Here is a 20,157-nt window from a genome sequence, read left to right on the forward strand (position 1 = left end):
TCTGTGGATCCTAGTCCATGAAGTGTGTAGAGTGTCATCAAAGCTTCTTTGTTTTTTTTTTTAAAGCTGTCTTGATGGCTGACACAGAAGAGTGCAAATATGAATTTAAAGGCTTCTGTTCAGGAGTGAATGTTTCATATTGATATGTTGTATAAATTCCAAGTGATATTTTAGTTGATTTTCCATTTGTTTTCTATCCTGTTAGTGGAGAAACATTATTTATGTGCCACATCTGCTACTAAAGTCTAATATTCTTGTAATTTGTAATTTAAACTTGTAATTTGGCCACAGGCATGTAAGTCAAAAATGAGATTTTTTTTTTCCTGGCTAAAAGTTAAGGAAAAAAAATTGAAGAAAAGTTAAAACCTCAGTGAATGCAAAGGGTAATCCAGATTCACATTGTTGATTATAACAGTATTTGGTCAAAGAACAATAATATCCATGTCTATTCCTAAATCCTTTGCTAAGTGACCCATTTTGCTATCTAAAGAATGCAACTAATTTTTCAGAAGCATATATTTAAAAATATATTTTCTTTTTTTTTCTCTTTAGTTTGTTGTGACAATGTTTTGGAGCATCTATATCTATGACAGGGAACTGGTTTACCCGAAGCTGCTTGATAATTTTATACCAGCATGGCTAAATCACGGAATGGTGAGTAAAGTAATGCATAAACAAAAGTGCATAAACAAAAGTGTAAGACACTGATTTCTCTGTGAACGATTCTGCATGCTCTTGGTGCTAATCCCCTCAGAAGTGATTAAGGAGCGTGATTTGTAAGGAATAGTAGCTATCTTACCTTCCTTGACTCCTGGAGTCATATTTGAATCCTTATTAGGTTGAAACTAGAGATTTGAACTTAGGTGTCCTACATCCCAGGCTTGTTGTGGGGGTCAGCTCTTTCCTGTATAAGGTAGCTTTCCCAGAGAAATGTCACTGTGATCATGAGGAAGAGACTGTTCCATAAAACAGAAGTTCTGAATTTCACAAATCTTGTCCTAAGATGACAGAAACACTTAATTGAGTGTTTCTTTACCAGTCTGCCAAAGAATAATTCATGATGAAAACCTTTTGGTTAAAATGCCTTTTTAAAAAATCTCTTATTTTTTGGACTTGCGTGTTTTTAGGAAAATAATTCAAGCACACCTTGTACATATGTAGCAGAACCTGTCTGAATATTTTTAATAATGTGGAATTATATGTATCAATGCAAAGCTTTAAAATTTATGCACTGGTAATCATAAAGTTAGTTTCTTGAGAAGAAATCTGATCTTTTAATCTCTCTTTGCTGTGTCAAGTCAGACATTCTTTCTCTCAACCGTGTATTTAAATGCCAAGGGAAACTTAAGGCCACAATTTGCCATCAGGTACTTTCCACTGTTGATGCAGCATTTGGAGCTGAAAAGTGTCATGTTTGCTTCTCTAGTTGCATCTGTGCAAAATGTTTCATTATTACTTTGTTTTCCTCATCAGGACGTGGCAAACCATTTGGCACTGCTGTTCATCAGTAGATGACAGCAGAGCTCATCCTTCCGGGTGTGTGCACGTTATCACCACGGTAGATCAAGATTTGTCCACCATTGCTGTGCTTGATAAATTGGTCCGTTGTGGAGTGGGGGAGATAACAATGCTGGTTTTTTGTTCCCCAGATTTTGTGTCAAAGGACCAGTGTCAGAACTGTTACTGACAAGAGGAGCATCAGCTTCTGCTAGATACTGTACTGTTTTATGATGTTTTGAAAGGAACAGCATGATATTCTGTGTGTCTAGAGCTGAGGAAAGAGTCTGATGACTTCTGCTATGTTTGTTCAGGCTGTCCTCCCTTGAGCTTTGAGGTTACAAACTGAAAACTTGAAAACACTGCTAAACTATGCACATCTTGATTTTTTTTCCCCACAACAGATCAGTCCCAGCTCTGATGACATTTCTTTTAGGTGACATTCCATATACTGGAAGTGCCTAACCCATAACATTTTTCATGAATGTACATTATAAAGCAGTTGGCAGCAAATGGCCATAGGTATTCAGGAAGTCTACTCTGTGCCATAACTAAAAGGCAACTCAAGCTCATGTTGCTTTGTAGAAATATATACTTAGTGAAATATGTGAAGAAGTTTTTTGTTTGAGATTTTTAGGAATCATAGAGTTTGCTGAAATGTATTGTGTCCAAGTATTTTAGAGGTTTTTTTTTTTCAACTTGAAATATTGTAGAAGGCATTTTTGAAAGACTTTTGTAAAGGAATTGGTTTCTGTGTCAGTCTCCATTTATCCAAGTGTTCTTCAGTTAGATCACAAGGGAAACTTATGGCTCTGGGGCTTTTCACCACATTTAGTACATTCTTTCTGATGTTTTATCCATCATTTTATCCTTCCCAGCTTTCATGATAATTAATTCTGATGCATTGCTCATCATAGTATGAAAGGGTTATTAAACTACCTTGAGAATGCTTGCACCTCACTTAGTAGTAGTTAAAATTTTGACAGGTCAAATTTTAGAGAATGTGATAAAGATCCACTTGGTGAAAGGGTAGGACCTCTGGGAATGCAATTTAGGAAAGTCAGGATCCCTGGCTATTGCTTTATACTGAAATAAACATTTATTCCCATGTATTCCTGCACATTTTGACAGCAGTTGTGCACATGGAATGATAACTATTCTGAAAGCAAGGGTGGCCATGCTAGAGCCAAATCTTGCACAACAAAACTTATACAAGAGACACTCAGCTGTCAGTGAAAGGTGGGTTGTTTAGCTTCTGTCACATTGCTGATTAATCCCACTTTTGTGTGATCTTCCCACAATATATCTGGTACATCTCCTAAGGATCTGAGGTCAAACGTTACTTAACCTGTGAACACTCTATCCAGAATTTTTTCACAGCAGTTTCCCCAAAATATTTATTTAGCACCAACAAACAAACAAACAAAAAGTTTTGCACAATTAAAATACTTCCTACTGTATTATGATCAGCGGTAACAACTTGCTCAAGTGTCAACATCAACCTCCAAAATCCATACATAGAAAAGGAGTGAAAAGTCGTGAAATCTGGCTGTAATAACAGCAATCATATTTCCATCAGTAGTATGGGCATGTATTAAAATATTTGAGAGTATTCATACTTTAGAAGCATTTTTAAGGTAACTATCTTGAAGGCTTTGTGAAGAAATTGTTTGAAGAGCTTGTCCAATTCAGTGCCTTAACCCAGGAAGAAGTGGTTTGGGCTACAGTGCCTGCTGCTTTTTAAGGTTATAGTAATTACTTCTCCTTCTTCTTTTTATTTTCCTCCTTTCCCATCCTTTTTTTGCAGTTACAACACCATCTATATCTAAACCCCTATTTTCTTGAACACACTGTAATGTCTTGTTAATAGTCAGAGTACCAGTCCTTCATAGCAACACTTTTTCAACATTAAAAATATCAGAATTATAGAAAAACTTCCTTTCTAGAAACGGGAAACATGGGGGAAATGAACCTTGGAAATATGCAGTCCCATTACCAATTCAATTTTAATATTTTTATAAATTTTCATAGAAAAAGAGGAGAGGCTTATTGCTATGCAAAACCTATTCAGCATAAAATTGCACATAGTTTCAAGAACATCTTTGTATTACATATACACACACACACTTATATATATATATATATATATACACACCCCAACACCCTGTAATAGTTACAAATATAATTCCTATAATTATTTTCCAAATAATGTATTTGGGAGAATCTGTGTATAAAGTGGCGCCTTATGGTACCAGATAGTGCCTCATATGTGTAGATTCATACACCTGTGAAAGGTATCACCAACAGAGTTGTACTGTGCCATAAAACTGATGTTTTGCATCATCACAGTCAGTTCATTAGTCCATAACCAATGGTATCACTATGACTTGAAAAATGACCATGGAAATAATAGCAGGGTTGCTGCTGATTTGACCAAACACAAGGATTTAATCTCTGTTTATTATCCAAAGGAGCACATTTGAGTAGCTGAAGCTAAGCTTCTGTCTGAAGATACAACTATCTGTCTAAAGAGAGTTGTTGGAGAGCAGGGCTGTGTCTCAGCCCTGGTCTGTTTCTGAAGTGTCAAGTGTAGTTCCTGGATCTATTAGTTATGCAGGTGAATTCATCTTTGTGGGCTACAATTTCAGTTGCCAAGTTGCTGAACTCTTTCATCAAAGATGTAATTTGTTTTCTGGAGATTGTCCTGCAGTTTGGAAACATATCAGCTCATAATTCCAAAGGCAAATTTTCCCTGGGAAATAATATTTTCCATTTTCTGATGGCTGGCTATCTGATTTTTGTCAGTACGAGGAATTTTTAATTGAAGACTAGCCTTTAGTGTGTAAAATGGATGTGTCATAGTAGTAGCATTTTTATCAGCTCATTCCTTGCGACTTTATGTGCTGGGACTGGCCAGGTTGATGCATGCATACCATTTGTTTTCAGAAACTATATTCTCTTAAATATTAGCACAGGCTGTAAAATTAGAGGTTGCCCCTATTCTAACCAATGCCCACATAAACAGATACATAGACTGAATTAATTTAAGCTTGAGCATTGCTGATTTTGAGCCAGGTTACATGGCAGGACTGCCTGAAGTATCTGTCCAAGTTAACATACCATTTCAACGAGAGTCCTTCTTTGGTTTTTGCAGACACTGTCTCAAATTTGTTTTAAAAATATGAATCATCTTTTGTTTGTGGGAAGGAAAGCAAAATACAGAGAAATTACTTACTTAGGAGTTGAAATGCTCTGGAGGTCAGAAACAAAGTAATGTCTTCATATGAAGACACTAGAGGAGAGGTCAGGAAGGGGGGACGAGCAATATGCTCTGCATCTGTGGAGTTGGAAAAATGATTATTGTCTGGGTTTTGTGCCACTGCAGTCTATATAAGCTCTTCCAGTTTCTTACTCTGTTCTTTTTTAAGCCGCTTTTGGGAAATGGGAAACAAAGGCATTTCTAGAAAGACTTACCCTCTGTTCTGGTATTCAAGAGAATGCACAAAAACTGGGACAAATAGCAGTTGGAGGAAGGAGAGAAGAAGGAAGAGGAAAGAACCTGTCCAAGAGATGTATCTCTATTTCACAAGTTGTCTCTCTTTTCTTATCGCTGACTACTCAGCTGAAAAGCTAAGTCCACCAGAGAGTGGTAAAAAGTCACCCAACCACCTCTCCAATTGTTTGTCCTAGCAGCCTTGTCCTAGGCCTGGTGGCCATGGCTTGTGTGTCTTTTTGTTTTAATGGTGGAAAGGACATAATCCTATTGGAGTGAGTCCAGAGGAGGGCCACAAAGGTGATTAGAGGGATTTAACACCTCTTCTATTGAGGAAAGGATGAGAGAATTGACATTGTTCAGCCTGGAGAAGTGATGGCTCCAGGGTGACTTTATTCCAATCTTTCAGTACCTGAAATAGTCCTTCAAGAGAGCTGAAGGGACTTTTTACAATGATATGTAGTGACAGTACAAGGGGGAATGGCTTCAAACTGAAAGAGGGCAGGTTAGTTAATTAGACATTAGGAAGAAATTCTTTCCTGTGAGGGTGGTGAAGCCCTGGAACAGGTTGTTCAGAGAAGCTGTGACTGTCTTGCCCCTTCAAGTGTTCAAGGCCAGGTTGGATGGGACTCTGAGCAATCTGATCTAATGGAAGGGGTCCCTCCCTATGGCAGGGTGGTTTGAACTAGGTGATCTTTAGGGTCCCTTCCAATCCCAATCATTCTGTGATTTTATGAAAGTTGTTTTTCTGGTGTAAATCTTTTTTCCTTGATGATTTAACAAGAACAATAGAAAAGGCATGCAAAAATCAAAATCCATAGTAACCTGAACATAAATATTGGAATGTCCAAAAGTAGTGAGTTATTTGACAAACACATCTCTCCATTATTCACTGGTCAGGTGCTACACAGTGGTCACTCTGATGTATGAACAAGGAGATACTCTGTTTTTCATCAAGGTGTTTCTCTCCATGTAGACCTAAAAATCCTTTTCAGCCTGAAAGATATATACATTTTTCTGGGATATTTTCTAAATCCAATAAATGTGTTTCAAGGATGTTACAATTCAAGTGCTCTTCTTAATTTATTTACAATATTTTCGTATGTTAGGTATGAATAAAATTTTCAGTGCTCCAGGAAGGCGTTCCCACTTTCTACATAAGTTGCAGGGTTTTCTGATAAAAATCAGGGAAAATTTTAAATTTAATTTCCAACAGACTAACCACTCCTGGACGACTATTATTTAAACATCTGATGGAGAGAATAGCAATTGAAGCTGGTTGCCTGGGGACTCAGGGTATTTGCAAAACCCATGAAAATAATGTTGAATTTGTACACTTTTTGCATGTTCATGCTGCAGTAATGTGGCTGCGTCTGCTATCTCTCCTCATTATCTGCCAGTTCCACCACTGGAGCGTAACTACAGTGGTATCAATTATCTCCCTGCTCTAGGGAGAAAAAACATCACCAGCTTAAAAGATTTTCTTTTATTTTCTCTTACTTATGTGAAGGGCTTGGAAATTGTTGGTATGTCAAAACCTGTGATAGTATAGCACCTGGAAACTGAGAGGGCTGCTAGGGTGAAGAAGTCCTCGTTTTCTAAATGGCATCCTCTGGGGGCATTAGGAAAACCCCTTTACCTAACACAGTAACAGCACAGCAGTTTTTGCAAAGTGGGAAGCTGGCCTTAACCATGTTACATATCTGCCAGAGAACACTCATCAGGGTAAAGTGAAGACAGCTTTTTAACTGGACACAGATGCTGAATTTTTCCGATTGTTTTCTATTTCCACTAATCTGGAGAAAACCCACACAGAGGCTCCTCCTGATATAAATGTCCCTAAACTTTAGTAACAAGGAACCTTTTCTAAAACACCTTTGAGCACTTAATAACAGCAAAACCTGCAAGCCCTATTCTGGGTGTGAACATTGAAAATGAAAGGCCTGAGAGCTGAAATCCCCAGATGAAATCTTTTTCAAGAAGTTTAACCACCTTCTGTTGACAAGGTCACGTAACTCAGCCTGCTAGCAGAGAGCATGAGAGCATCTAGTGTCAACACCAAGCTGCGGAGTTAGAACCAAAGGAAGCGAGAAGAGGAGAGAGCCAGTGAGAGAGCACAGAAAGGGGAGGTTAGGGAAAGATGGTTGAATGAGAGGAAAAGACAGGCGGGAGGAAAGAGATGAATTAAATAGTCAGCTGATGCTGTTCCAACTCCTACCTAGGGAAAAAAAAAAGAAAAATAACAGATGAGGCAAGTGAATAAAAAAGGAGTCACAAAATAATGTAGACAAGCTGGAAGAGACTCAAAATGCTAAAGAGGACTTCAGGGAGGAGGAGGAGGAAGAGAGAAGCAAAGAAATAAACCATAAGAAAGATGAAATGAACAGTATATTTTCTTCCATCTCTTCATTGGGTAGACTTCCCTCAGATGTATTAGTTTGAGAAATGGATTATGGGTGCTGCTGTGAGGCAGAGAATTGTTTCTGTTGCCATTGGATGTAGGTTTACAGGTCAGGTAAAGTAATATTTGCACAGTGGCATGCCAGGAGCTTCAAAACCTTGGAAAAAGTTTAAGATTAAAATCACCCGCAACCACTCAAGAGTATGAAGCCTGTGTTCATGTAAAATTTCCTGTGTGGCATCTGTAGAATGACACTGATGTCTTTGCATCTGTCTATATTTTTATCTGACAAGGCTGTACATAATCTTGATTGTCTGTTTGACTCTCAAAACTAGAGTCCTTTGTTTAGAAAAAACCCTTATTTTGCCATATCAGCTGTGAAATGTGAAATGCATTGCATATTAAAACAGATGGAGTTTGCTGAGGGTTGCAGGTGAGCTGGAAGGTCACGTATTTGAAATACCAGAGGTAAGGAGGTGTTCTGTCTGTATTTCAAACTGCCCTGCTTTAACAGCCAAAGTTAGGTGTTACTTTGGAAGTAGTAATTATGCTGATAATACTGATAATGAAAGCTTAAAGCCAGATTTTCAGCTGAAGTTGCTCATACAAGTGTTTGTTAGAGTGATTACTATGGGCGCAAAGCAAATAACCAAAGAAATGCCCCAAAAGGACACATGAACAGAGCCTTAGCCTTCTCTGAGTGTGGAGTACTGAGCTGTATTTCCTAGAAGCAGAGTTTGGCTCTGGACTGCTAGGTTTGTTGTTACACCAGCAAGTGATGCGGGAAGGACATGCATTTGGTTCAGTCACAAAGTTCTGACAATAATAGGAATGCTGGTTTTGTTTTAACATTCACTTTTTGTGCAGATTATATTGCTTGCTGTAGACACTGCTGGAGCTGTGCACAACTCTTCTGTAATGCCTAAGTTGGTACATTTTCAGGTGCTACTGCACCATTTATCAGATATATAGTTACAGGTTATAAATGTAAATAAATGTTCAACTTTAAAATCAATGCAAAATGCATTAATAAGTAGTATGCATTTTCAATAAGAAATATGTGCTCTCTTCTCTCTGCTAAATCAAACACTTGTTTTATCTTTTAACAGAATAGATTTCTTGTTTCTTCCCTGAGTTTTTTTCCAAAGAGCATAGGCAGAAAATAGAGTCAAACATTATGAGATAGATTGTTATGGTTAATAATAAGTATATTCTAAGTCTTTTATCAAGAAAAGAGAACATTTCACTGGAAAAAATTAATGTATTGGAGGAGGATGGGTTCTATTGATGAAGGTTTAATAAGTCAGCTGCCAGCTACAAGTTCCGTACTCTAACAAACACTCCATATGTAAGCATCCTGGAGGCTATCATGATGAAGAGCTTTGTCTCCTTAGCAGATCTCACAAACACGAAGAAGGATGCAAATATCTCTTTGGAGGTATAATAGTTTAATAAGCATTTATTGTCTACCTTTATGTATTTAAGGGACTATGTTTTGCCTTATGATTACAGTAAAATACAGTGTTATGTACCCTTGGACACACTGGTTACCATTAGCACCCAGACAAGAATTAGACTTTGCATACAGTAAAAGTGGGACTGTACTATATTGTACCCACTTTACTAAACTGTGCTGTTAGTGTTCACACATGTGGCAAATATGACTTAATCAGACCACAAATATTTTGCAGCATTCCATGGTATCTCATTTATTTGTTTAATGTGCCACTATAGCAACTGAATTCCATCCTTTTAGATTCTTTTTTTCACAGACCTATGATCTGCTTGATTGAAGCTTGGCAGGCAGCTTTTCCTTCAATTGAAGGCATATGTACTAACTCAGTGACCAGATTTTTACCTATTTATCATTGTTGGAAAGTGGGTTATTTCACATGGACACAATACCAGAAGAATCAGCAGACCTGGGGATGGGAATCTGAGCCCAAAAGCTTATATGCTTTTTCCAGCCCTTGAAGTTGATGGAATAAAAAATACTGCTTCTCCCTGTATCCAGAGATGATTATTGCTTTGGGAAAACTAATGCAAGGAAATATTTTGACATTGTTTTTGTAAAAAATTACCACTTTTTAGAAGTAGCTTTTTTCTTTGTTAAATGCAGTCTTCTACGTGTCTTTGTATTTGGAAACAGACAGCATTTCTGCAGAAGTAATTTCATATTCAGATGTTTAATATGTTGAAATAGTGCCACAGCAGTAATGTTTTATACATGCTGATAGGCAGAAATCAAGAATTTGGGGACAACCTTGGGACCTCTGCTCGTGGAAGACTAAGCTTTAACATAACCTGTTATGTTCAATCCTCATATTTTAAAATTCCCCACATAGATACAAAGAAGTAAAAGCAGTGTACATTTTTAGTAACTGGAGGTAGCACAGAGAATACTTTGACAGATGTGTAAGCCATTGCTATTAGTCATGCAGTTCTACAATTGTCCCTTCTACCTTCCGACCATTATGTAACGCACCAAAGTTCCATCCTGGTGCCCTACTCAGGAAAAGTCATAACCTTTCAGAGGTGTCTTGTTTCTGTCAGAGACCACGAGTCTGACTAAGGTGACCCTTTCCTTCCCTCTGACACCAGAGTTATCTGACCAGGAAACAACTCTTAGCATGGAGAAATAGCAGATGGTGTGAAGTGTCTCAAAATGGCAAAAGGCGGACCAGCGGCCAATACATGATTTGCTCTTTCATCTCCATTACATTATTAACTGATACCCTTCAACTCTTCACAGCTTGCTTTCTCTTCAAAACAAGAAATGTTGCAAATTTGAAGTGCTGCTTTTAAACTCCATTTTTATATTTCTGTTTTTATTCCTAGATCTGTTTTACTAAACAGTCAGAGGGGAAAATACGTAATGTTTGATCAAAAGTATTTTTTATGTCTTCATTAGCTAGTGCCTGTGTTTTGTGGGGCTTTGTGATTGTAGCTGGAAAAACACTGCTGTCTGTCAGAGGGTTTATGGTACTGTGCCTCTGATTCTGACTGTGAAGTGTCCCAGGCGGGGTTGGGCTGCTGTGCCAGACCAGACTGCCTGTGCCTGCCCTCCGCTTCTCACCGTGCTGGGGCTTGCTGAGACCTCTGAGGGATTTCCCATTCATGTGCCTCAGCATCCCATTCATTCAGTTACGGTGAAGACATTTATTGCCTGCTGCAGATTCCTCTGAGGTTCATGGATGCAAATGCAACTAAGAGTCCATTCTGCTGCACAACACAAGTGGCCTCTTCTACAAATAATATTACCCCTGGTGATGTACAAATTTAGTGCTCCTGTTATATCATAAAAATTCTAGGCTGATGTGAGGCATGCTATAGAAAGTCAAATATACTTAGAAAGGAAATTCTTCTTTATAAAAATGGATGTAACAGTCAAATCACATCTTTCAGTTTATTTCCAACAGGAAGAAATTTTATATGCTTCTTGGCGCTTTTAGCTTTTTATTCTGTTACTTTGAGCTTTACCGGCTTTCTATAAGGCCAGTATACAGGGTTCCAACTTGCTGAGTCACTTCAATGCACATTTTTGTGGCCTCTTTTAAAAATGCAATATGTAATGTAGATTTTTTTTTTAGTGAACTGTTTGTGGGAAGGAGGAAATATGCACATCAGTCTACTGAACTTCGTATTTTAAGGCAGTTTTTAAAATAATGGGAAATCGTATAATTTTCTATTAAGGAAACATCCATTAAAAGTGTCTTTTTACTAACACACAGATTTGCTGATGTCTCCATTAACAAGCACATTTTTGTTGACTGCAAGTTGTTTAAAAATTCATACAGCTGCAAATCATGTTAGGAGATGAATATACATATTCTTAGATCAAAGACTAAGGTGGATGGTATTTCGGTCTCTGCTCCTGAAACACAGGAGTGAAAGATGGAAAAGAAGAGGGAATTTGAAGGAGAAAGAAAATCAAGTGTCAGAAGCTTAGAGAAAAAGTGATAGCCTTATAGATTGTTAAGGAGGACAAGACAGAAAACAAAGTAGAGGAAACCAAATGCTGAAATAAAGAGGTGCTAATAGTAGTCAGCTGGAGAAAGCCATAGAATGTGGAGGTGATAATTGTGTGTACTGTACTTCACTGAGAGAAAGCTTGAGAGAAAAGTTTAAAGTGCCCAGTGTATATTGAAAATGTCATCCATAGTTTATTTTAGACCAACATGCAGAAATTGAACTTCATTTGGTTTCTTGTGACCACTGTTTTTACAGAAGAGTTCTCTTTTTTCCCAGCATTTTTGTGCATGCAGAAACCAAAAGAATGCCCTGCTTTGCACACTTGGTGCTTCTACTGTTGCCAGAATCTGTGAGTCTTTAGATCTCCCAGTTGTTTGTCTGAGCATTGTGCTACTGAACCTCCCATAGTTTTATTCTCCATGACATTAGTTTGGTAGGATTACTACATATAGTAAATCTTTAGTAATATATTTATCGTGCATATATGTATATAGTGTGTATATATGCACACACACCCCCCCCACACACCTTACATAGAGAGAAATACTTAATATATATTGCCATTCAGCTATTAATAATTATATGGGTAGATAGTACAATTTTAAAGAATATCTATAATTCTATCTAAGCTGATCTCTTTTGATACAGACAAAAGATGTTTAGTCCTTAAATTTCTCTCAGCCTAAATGAATGGACAGGTAAAGACTGGTAGAAGAGAGTTAGTATTTTCCCTGTGCTACAGAGGAGAAACAAAACCATGGAATTTGTGGTTTGCCTGAAGCTACAGGCAGTTTATTAAAGATTGAACTGCAAAGTGGATCTGCGTTTGCTTCATTAGTCAGTACTTTTGTTAAGGAATTATTCACTCTCTACAAAGCAGGCAAAGACAACAAATTCATAGTCTATGAATGAGCATTCACTTGGGTTTCAAACTTGTGCTCTACTGGAAGGAAGAAGTGACTCAATTTTTGAATAGGGAGATGTTGCTCTAAGTCCTGCTTCACTTAGTTACAATAGGCGTTTCATTATTTTCATTTTGTTTATATCACTGGAAGTACAGGTTCACCTCACCAACTGCTTTTGTGTTTTTGTTTTCTTTTAGTATAGTAACTATTGACAACTTATTCCAAATAATTTGATTTTGGGCGTACCTTTTCTCTGTAAGGAGGAAAATCCCTTAGGTTTCCATTCCTTCTCAGATGATGATTGATTTGAGAAGACAGATGTTGATATGTAAACAGAAGGATGATTTAAGAAGGATGAATTTGGAAACTGAAAATATGTCAAGGGAGAAGAGCTCTCTCTCATGTGCCCTTGCCCTATCATTTTGGAAATGTTTTTTTCTTTTGTTGTCCAGGAGTGCTGTTGAGACCAAAGTGGGGGACAGGGGGCAGAAGGGGGTGGATGGGTGTTGCCACTAACCAAAGAAAGCTGAGAAGTTGTACATTTTTTAAAGATCTTTCAAAAGTATGAAACTCATTTATGGAGTCAAAGCCATTTCAGAAGTTATGTCAATAGTTGTGATTGTGGGTAAGAGGAAATAAAAATGCCCCTAAGACAAAAAATAGCTGTGCAAAAGTGGGTCACTGACAGTGAAGTGTAAGAAGTGGCCATGAAGAGTTGTATTTTGATTATTTTGACTGGGGTAATAAGGTGTATGTTTACTAGACAAAGTTACACCAGAATGAGTAGCAGCACGATGTAGAGGCCTGGATCCACTTTGGGAAGTACCTTTCTTCAGGCAAGAATTCAGTGTTTACCAGTTCTGTCTCAAATTTGAACTCTACAGCTTAGCTGGCAGTAATACAAATATTCACAGCTGTATAAAAAATGTTATTTAGTTCACAACAGTAGCCATGGTTACCTGCATACTTTCATTGCCTTATTCATGTGCAGTTCTTTTTTTTTTTTTTTCTGGAAATACCATTACCATGTAATATAATACTGTACAGCCTCTTGGTAAGTTTTACAGTGTCAGGAAGAAAATTCTGTGGTGAATCTGAAAGTGTATTTTATCGAGTTGACTTGTTCATGGAAGATCCCACCTATGCATTGCTAAGCAGAACAGGGCAAGTCTGAACATTCTGTGACTACAGTTTCAAATCCTAAATAGTAATATGTAAAATTCCTTGGCATTGAAAATTCTCTGATAGTGTTTTAACTGCACAACATTTTAAAAGAACTAGCCCCTTCTTGGTCCCTCCACAGGTGACACACACCTGCCAGTTCCTGTCAGTACATGTCAGAATAGCATGACTATCCTCGTTTAGTCTTGCAAGAAATGTGAACCCCAGCAAGCACAGAAGGGTAGAAAATTACTATGATTTTCCTCTTCTCTCTTATTTTTGTAAGTATAAGTCAGTGCACTCCATGCAGATGAAATATACTTGAGAATCTAGTGTTTCTGTTACGTTCATGGAAACTAGTCTCACTTGTATTGCTGCAGCAGAATTCCCAACCATATTCTAACCTTTGCTAGGAAAAGAAAATAGTACTCAATCTTCCAGATATCTCAGATCACTTTGCAAACAAATTAATTAAACTTTACAAGAGTATTAAGGACAGTTTACTTAGGCTTATATATTCTTTTCTTAATTGAGAGGTGTGACATTAATTCTGGAGGATTAAAATTGCCTATCAGTTTAAATTAACAGCAGCAAAAGGAATAAAGGATATTTGCTTCTTTAATCCGGCAAATTTATCTAAAGTCTTTCAGTATTAGGTTCCTTACCACTATTGCTACTTTTGTAGAGAGCACTTACTAGACTAAATGTAAAAGTTGTATTTCAGGGTGTCACAGGCAGAATATGACACAGGGTCATATTCCTTGGCATTTTCATGTAAACAGTGAAACCTAGGATTTTAGTAAGTGTTGCATAGAGATTGAACTGAATTTCTAAAACTAAATTTTAAAATGGCTCATGTAACCTTATGAAACCTTGTTAAAACCCTGATAGAGTTTTAAAATACTATCCAGGCCTGTTTTTAATGTGTCTCCTACAAGAAGAAGGAAGATGGCATTAAGATGAAAATTTCTATAGTGAAGCCGGCTGTTACCACAGTCTGGCTTCTGTTCCTGCCATAGCGCTGCCAGCTTGGATCTATTTATAGGCATTAGCCTATATCTATGCATGCACGTGGATCTACTACTCTCTTTAGCAGTTGTTCTGCTGCTGAAGAAGTTGGTCTGAGGTTTCAAGCCTTATTTTTCTTTTCAGAGACCAGTTTCTTCAGCTATGCTTATTACCAATCAGTAGGAATTTGGCAGGCATCCACTCCCTGCCACTGCTCTTGCATCAGCTTTCCTGCACTGGCCTGCAAGCCAGAAGGCTCAATTGTGGTGCATTCAAATTCTTTAAACCTAGTTTCTTACAGTACTGGACCCTCTGCATTATCTTATGATTTCAATACCTTTTCCTCCTGAAGTGAGAATGACAAGACTCTTCAAAAACACTAATTGGTTCCCTTATCTCAAAGATACAACTTGTCTCAGTTACAAAACCAAAATTGCCTCTTTGTCAGATATCACACCAGAAATAAATTTTCTTCTGACTGCAATGGAGTGTTCTGGTCCTGTACATTATTTACAGTACAAATAAAACCTGTTCTCTTTCATTTTCCTGATGATGAATCCTGGGCAATAACTGCTTTCCCCAGGAACCAGTCCTTGCTTGGAGCAAAGGCACTGTTTAAGTTTGTTGCACCAAAGCACGTCTGCAGCCTTGTGTGGTCTGCAGCATTCTCTTAACACTTCATGCCCTCATTCACCCATCCAGAAATTAGATACAAGGCAGCCAAGCACAGCCTTTCTGCATCCTGCACTACACCACCTTTACCCATGACATGAATCCCAAAATGATACATGCTCCCTGGCAGAGTCTGAGTGAGAGCGTGCTCCAATACCATAGCAGCAGCAGTGGTGGCAGCAAGCCTCAGGTGATGGCCTTGGGGTGTGTTATTTCTTCTGCCACCTCAAGCAACACAGTTATGTAGCACTGAGGACAGCAAAAAGCTCTGATAGCTGGTATATTTGCAGTGATGGGCTCAAAACTAAGTTAAACTGAGAAAGTAAAATAACAGAACAAGTATTTGACTGATGTAAACCATCATTTGATGTAAACCATCATCTTCTTCATTCTCACATTCTCAGTTCTAATGATTATTTCTCTGCCATACAATTTAGGCATATTGGTGATCTAATGCAAGAGAGTTTTTCCTGTTTGAATGGAGTGGAAAGCATTCTGCAGCTATTCAATTGGTTCTCCCTGTTAGTAGTGTTTTTTTTAATAAATGTAGTATTTTGGTTTCTTTAGTTATTTATGGTAGTTTACTTTTGAAGAACATTTAACTTAGCCTTCTGGCTTTCACCGAAGAATAGCTCAAATGTTAAACAGATATTTGTGCAGAAACGTGCTAGCACCAAGTAAATCTTTGATATCAAATTCATAACCTTCTGGAAAGGCAGTAAATTTTATGTCCAACACTTAGGTAATTTTTCCTCCATGTTAGCAACTTAAAATCATTTTTACAGCTCTAGTCAGCATTCCCCCCACTTTATTTATCTCTTCTTTTATGTAGCTGCATAATGTATATATATGTATATGTATCTTTTTCCCTCTTGCAGTGTTTTGTCCTTCAAAGATTTGAAGCAATGTGCTCAGCGTCTGCTAATATAATTCTTTCCACAGCAGAAAATTACGACTTTGCAGAAAGAGAGTTTGCTATAAGCTGAGGAAAAGTCACAGCCTAACAGTGTCAAGTTTGAGTTTTAGCTGCGACTTCCGCCCCTCATACATACTCTCCTAAACAGAGGAGATGTTATGCTTAAATTATTTTCAGCTTCTGACCTCTTCAGTTCTGAACGTCCAACCACTAAAACATGAGGTTTCCCTACTATTGATTTCAAAAGACAGGTCAAGGTGAAATGTCAATGTGAAAAGGAAGGGAAATATAGTTCCCCATAGGTTCTTTCCAACTCAGGATATTCTATGATCCTATACAGTATTATCTGTGTATCCTGTGTCCAGTTAATATAAATAAATCAGTTTTACTAGAATTTGTTGGAGTGTTTTTACTGCTAAAACTCAGACCCCATGGGATACAGTTAACAATCTCCAGATGTGAAATGGAAAGGACCATCAGCAGCACAGAAAAACTTTTTCTCAGTGAGGAGGGCTATGGCAGCTGGAATTCAGATGCAAAGGGAAGGTAGCTGCTCAGACCATGAGAGTCAACAATCTTCTTCCACTTGCTGTCTTCATGGCAGGGCATTTACCAAACCTGTTGTGCTAATAGAGGTGCAAAGAAGGAGCTGGTGAGCTACCCAGGGAGAACTAAGTTGAGCTCTCTAGCACACTCCTTGAGGTAGGGATCAATGTTTACCTGTTGTTAGTGCTTGGGGAAATGCCTCCTGGGGTGGCATTTAGATGAGCTGTGTATTGAGTGAAGTCTCATGGGACTGAAATGAATGCAGAATCTTCTTTCCTTTATTTTTCAAGTCTGTTCACGGGGAAGCCTTGGATGACATTTGACACTGTCTCACTTTTCACATCTTTATCAAACTCTGGCCACATAGAAGCTCTGTAAGGAAACTGGATGCTGGGACAAGGAGTGGGTTGGAATCTGTCTGCTCACAAGATACTCTGCGACTAAGTGCATTTCTTTCATCATAACTTTTTCCACCTTGCTGATTGAGAAACTGGGTAATGGTGATACACACATAGTTTTTCAGAAAATTTTATGGACCTATTTAAGGAACATCTTTGTGGCTAAATTAGATGTCCTGCTTTTAAAAGGCTTTTTATCTCAGCTGGTCTCTACACAAGTTCAGGGAAAATGAATGGGCAGAAAAATATGTCCACCACCAAACCGCCTAAGATGCAGTACAGAAAGTTGTATTTAGAACATAATATTATAGACACGTTGTCAGGGAGTATTCCTGTTGCACAATGTTCTGAAAACATCTCTGTTTGCCTCGAGGGAATGCCCGTCTGCCCTTCTTATGATCTATGGGAAAAAATACCCTTGTGGTAAACACAGATGGAGTGTTTCCAATGTCTAATACCCATCCTGTTTTTGTTCCTAGTACAGCAACTGATGTGTTTGTGGAAATCATACTGGTACACAATAGAGAGAGGAGAGTTTTCAACTTTTAAAGTTCTATGATTACAGAAAAACTCAACTTTAAGGACATTGTTATAATGATAAAGTTTTCTGGTTTGCAATTATTAAGTGCTTTTGAAATGTTTACCGTGTTTTATAGTTGATATCCAGTAGCTGTGATACTGTTTAAATCCTATCCCCAGTGCCTCTTTCCAATTACTCTGCCCCTCCAGATGGATATTATTCTTTCAAGGAACTATCCTCCCACAAAACCAGTGACTCAGGATGCTTTCAGGAGCTATCCTGTGGAATGCATCATATGTGCTTGTACTGCTCATGCACCAGTCCTACTTGAGCATTTCTTTACATACTTCCATGAAATATAGAGATTAATCCTGGGCATCCTACACTGGTATCATTATTCTGGGGCTCTTCACCAGGTGTCAGTGGTTTTGAGGTGGAAGCTTGCAAACATTAAGGTATGAATGGTCAGGATTAAAAATAGCAGAGGCCCAGAAATATGCAAGTTTGTGAATTTTATCTTGATAGGTTAATCCTTATGGTCTCAGTTTGAAGCGCTTCTTCACACCATGAAGGACTGGAAAACCATTTTTATTCAATAAAACCTGAGATTATCAACTAATCATGTAAATTGAGTATCTGATACCCTAAAGAGGAGGGCAGAATAAACATCTGAATTTCACTTTTGGTTTGCCCTTTTACTTCAATAGTTTTTCTCTGCATTCAATCCTGTGGCATAAGCCCTTTAGGACAACATTCTTCCCTCAGGACCATGTTCTGTCTTCTTTCCTCAGGCTGTGTTTTACTTGTCAGTGTAGAGCTCCGTGCTGAGAAACCAAGGTTTTTCAGTGTGATGCTCACTGTATTTTCTATAAAGACAAACTATGTGATGGCAATGATATTATCACCATTATTACTTTATTTGCCCTCTTTGCATGTCCAGTGCATATTCTTAGCACCTTGTTCATTTTTCTACTCTTTAGATGCCAAGCATAGAAAACAGTGTGACTACGTAATTTGTTTTGCCCTTGGAGTTGCTCTCATTCGTTTTACGCTGAGAAAAAGAGACAGGCCACCAAGCAGGTGCTGAGGATGGAAGGGAATGCAGGTTGTCCTTTCAGAGCACTTAAACTCCAGTTGTGACCAATGAGCCAATCTTGAGCCCTCATTCTTGCTCCAGAAGAAGAGAATCCATGACACAATTTGCCTCTGAGTACCACATGCAGCAAGAGGACCTAATGCCCACCTACCCTGTGGAAGGGTAATCACTGGGGTTTGCTGTGGCCTGGCCTGTCCCCATGTGGAACTACTCTTGGCCCTGAAGGCACGCATCCAAGTTAGCCTTCCCCTTGGCCAGGCTTTTTTGGTGGCTGAGATGGCTGTACTGCGGCCAGATGCAGTATGAACACCATGGGTGCTGTCTCAGAAATCCTTGCACCATGTTCCAGGGCATGGCACAGACATGCCTCCTGTTTCCTTATCTGTAAAAATGCACCAGGTTGGCTGGCTTGTCAGCTTGCAAATTTAGGGGTAGGTGTGTCTGGATGGTATTCTGCATACACATGCAACTTGATTCTGTGTTGTGAGCTGGCTGATACCCAGTCAGGAGCACATTAGTAGGTTGGTTGTGCATTGTGCTAACCACAGCTACACACTCCTAGTTCATTTTTGGCAAGGATTCATCCAGACTCAGAAAGAGAGCGAGTCCTCACCTACCAACAAAATACATACAGACAAACTCAAGACATCCATGGCATGTAAGGTCTGAAAAGAATATTAGGCGTTTTTGTCTGACCTCCTGCTTAACACAAGCCATAACATTTCACTTGCATCTGTAGTGAGCCCAGTAATTTAAATTTGGCTGAAGTTTGTCTTCCAGAAAGGCATTTGGTCATGATGTGAAAAGATAGCAATCTTCTATTTTCCTTAACAGCTTGCTCCTGTCATTATTCACTGTCACTGCTAATTCTTTTCCAAATTTCTGACTTGTCCAGCTTCAGCTTGTTATGCTTTCCACTGCTCTGTTAAAAGAATCTTTTATTCCTCATCTTGTATCATGGTTTTCCATACGAGGAGAGATCTCTTCTCCTTTTGGAGAGGCTGATCAGGTTAAGACCCTTAAAAGTGTCATCTCAGGAGATGATCTACAATCTCCCAGGCACCAATATCTCTTATTACCTCTGTTCCCATACCCTCTTTTAATGGATGGCACCTGAGCTATCGTTATGTTGTGATCTACATGAATCCATGGGTCTGGTGTCCCCTCATAGGTCATTTTGATCATCCCTAGCAAATCAGTACACATACAAGGTAAGATGGTCACGACCTACCTTTAACAAAGCAGTGTTTATTTTAGGAGTAATGCCTGATAGACAAAATAAGTTATATATGGTAAACTGTTTACATGTGGTTGATCTAACTACCAGCTGTAATGCTTCAGCTGCTTCTGGGGCTGTTACAGAAAGGTGTGAGTTTGTCACTTGTTGATGCCACTTTATGTCTGCATGCAGTTCCTTTGCCTTAAACTAATTTTAAAGCTCTCCCAGTCCACTATTCTTGTTGCATGCGAAAAACATCTCCCACGTGAGGGGAATTGCATGCAGAAAACTCTGCATCTTAGTTTACCTGATTGTCAGTTTGCATTAATTATTCCTCTTTTTTTCCTTATGCA

At 38.4% G+C, this 20,157-nt stretch overlaps 1 protein-coding gene across 6 annotated transcripts in view; it reads left to right on the top strand.

Annotated features, from left to right (window-relative positions):
* AIG1 (androgen induced 1) overlaps window positions 1–20,157 on the top strand; it is a 124,395-nt gene that overhangs the window by 46,872 nt on the left and 57,366 nt on the right. For 4 of the 6 annotated variants that reach the window (XR_008429857.1, XM_053937871.1, XM_053937873.1 and 1 more), the window contains one exon: window positions 553–654. The exons of 1 other annotated variant lie outside the window; for it this stretch is intronic. Coding sequence is in view for 4 of the 5 variants with exons in the window: in XM_053937871.1 (XP_053793846.1) it covers window positions 553–654 (102 nt within the window). In the remaining variant the exon portion in view is untranslated. Of the gene's footprint in view, window positions 1–552; window positions 655–1,473; window positions 3,611–20,157 lie in introns of those variants that run through there. One more of the 6 variants, XM_053937876.1, reaches the window with a different exon arrangement.

Source organism: Vidua chalybeata, chromosome 3, assembly GCF_026979565.1.
Source record: "Vidua chalybeata isolate OUT-0048 chromosome 3, bVidCha1 merged haplotype, whole genome shotgun sequence".
Lineage (NCBI taxonomy): Eukaryota > Metazoa > Chordata > Aves > Passeriformes > Viduidae > Vidua > Vidua chalybeata.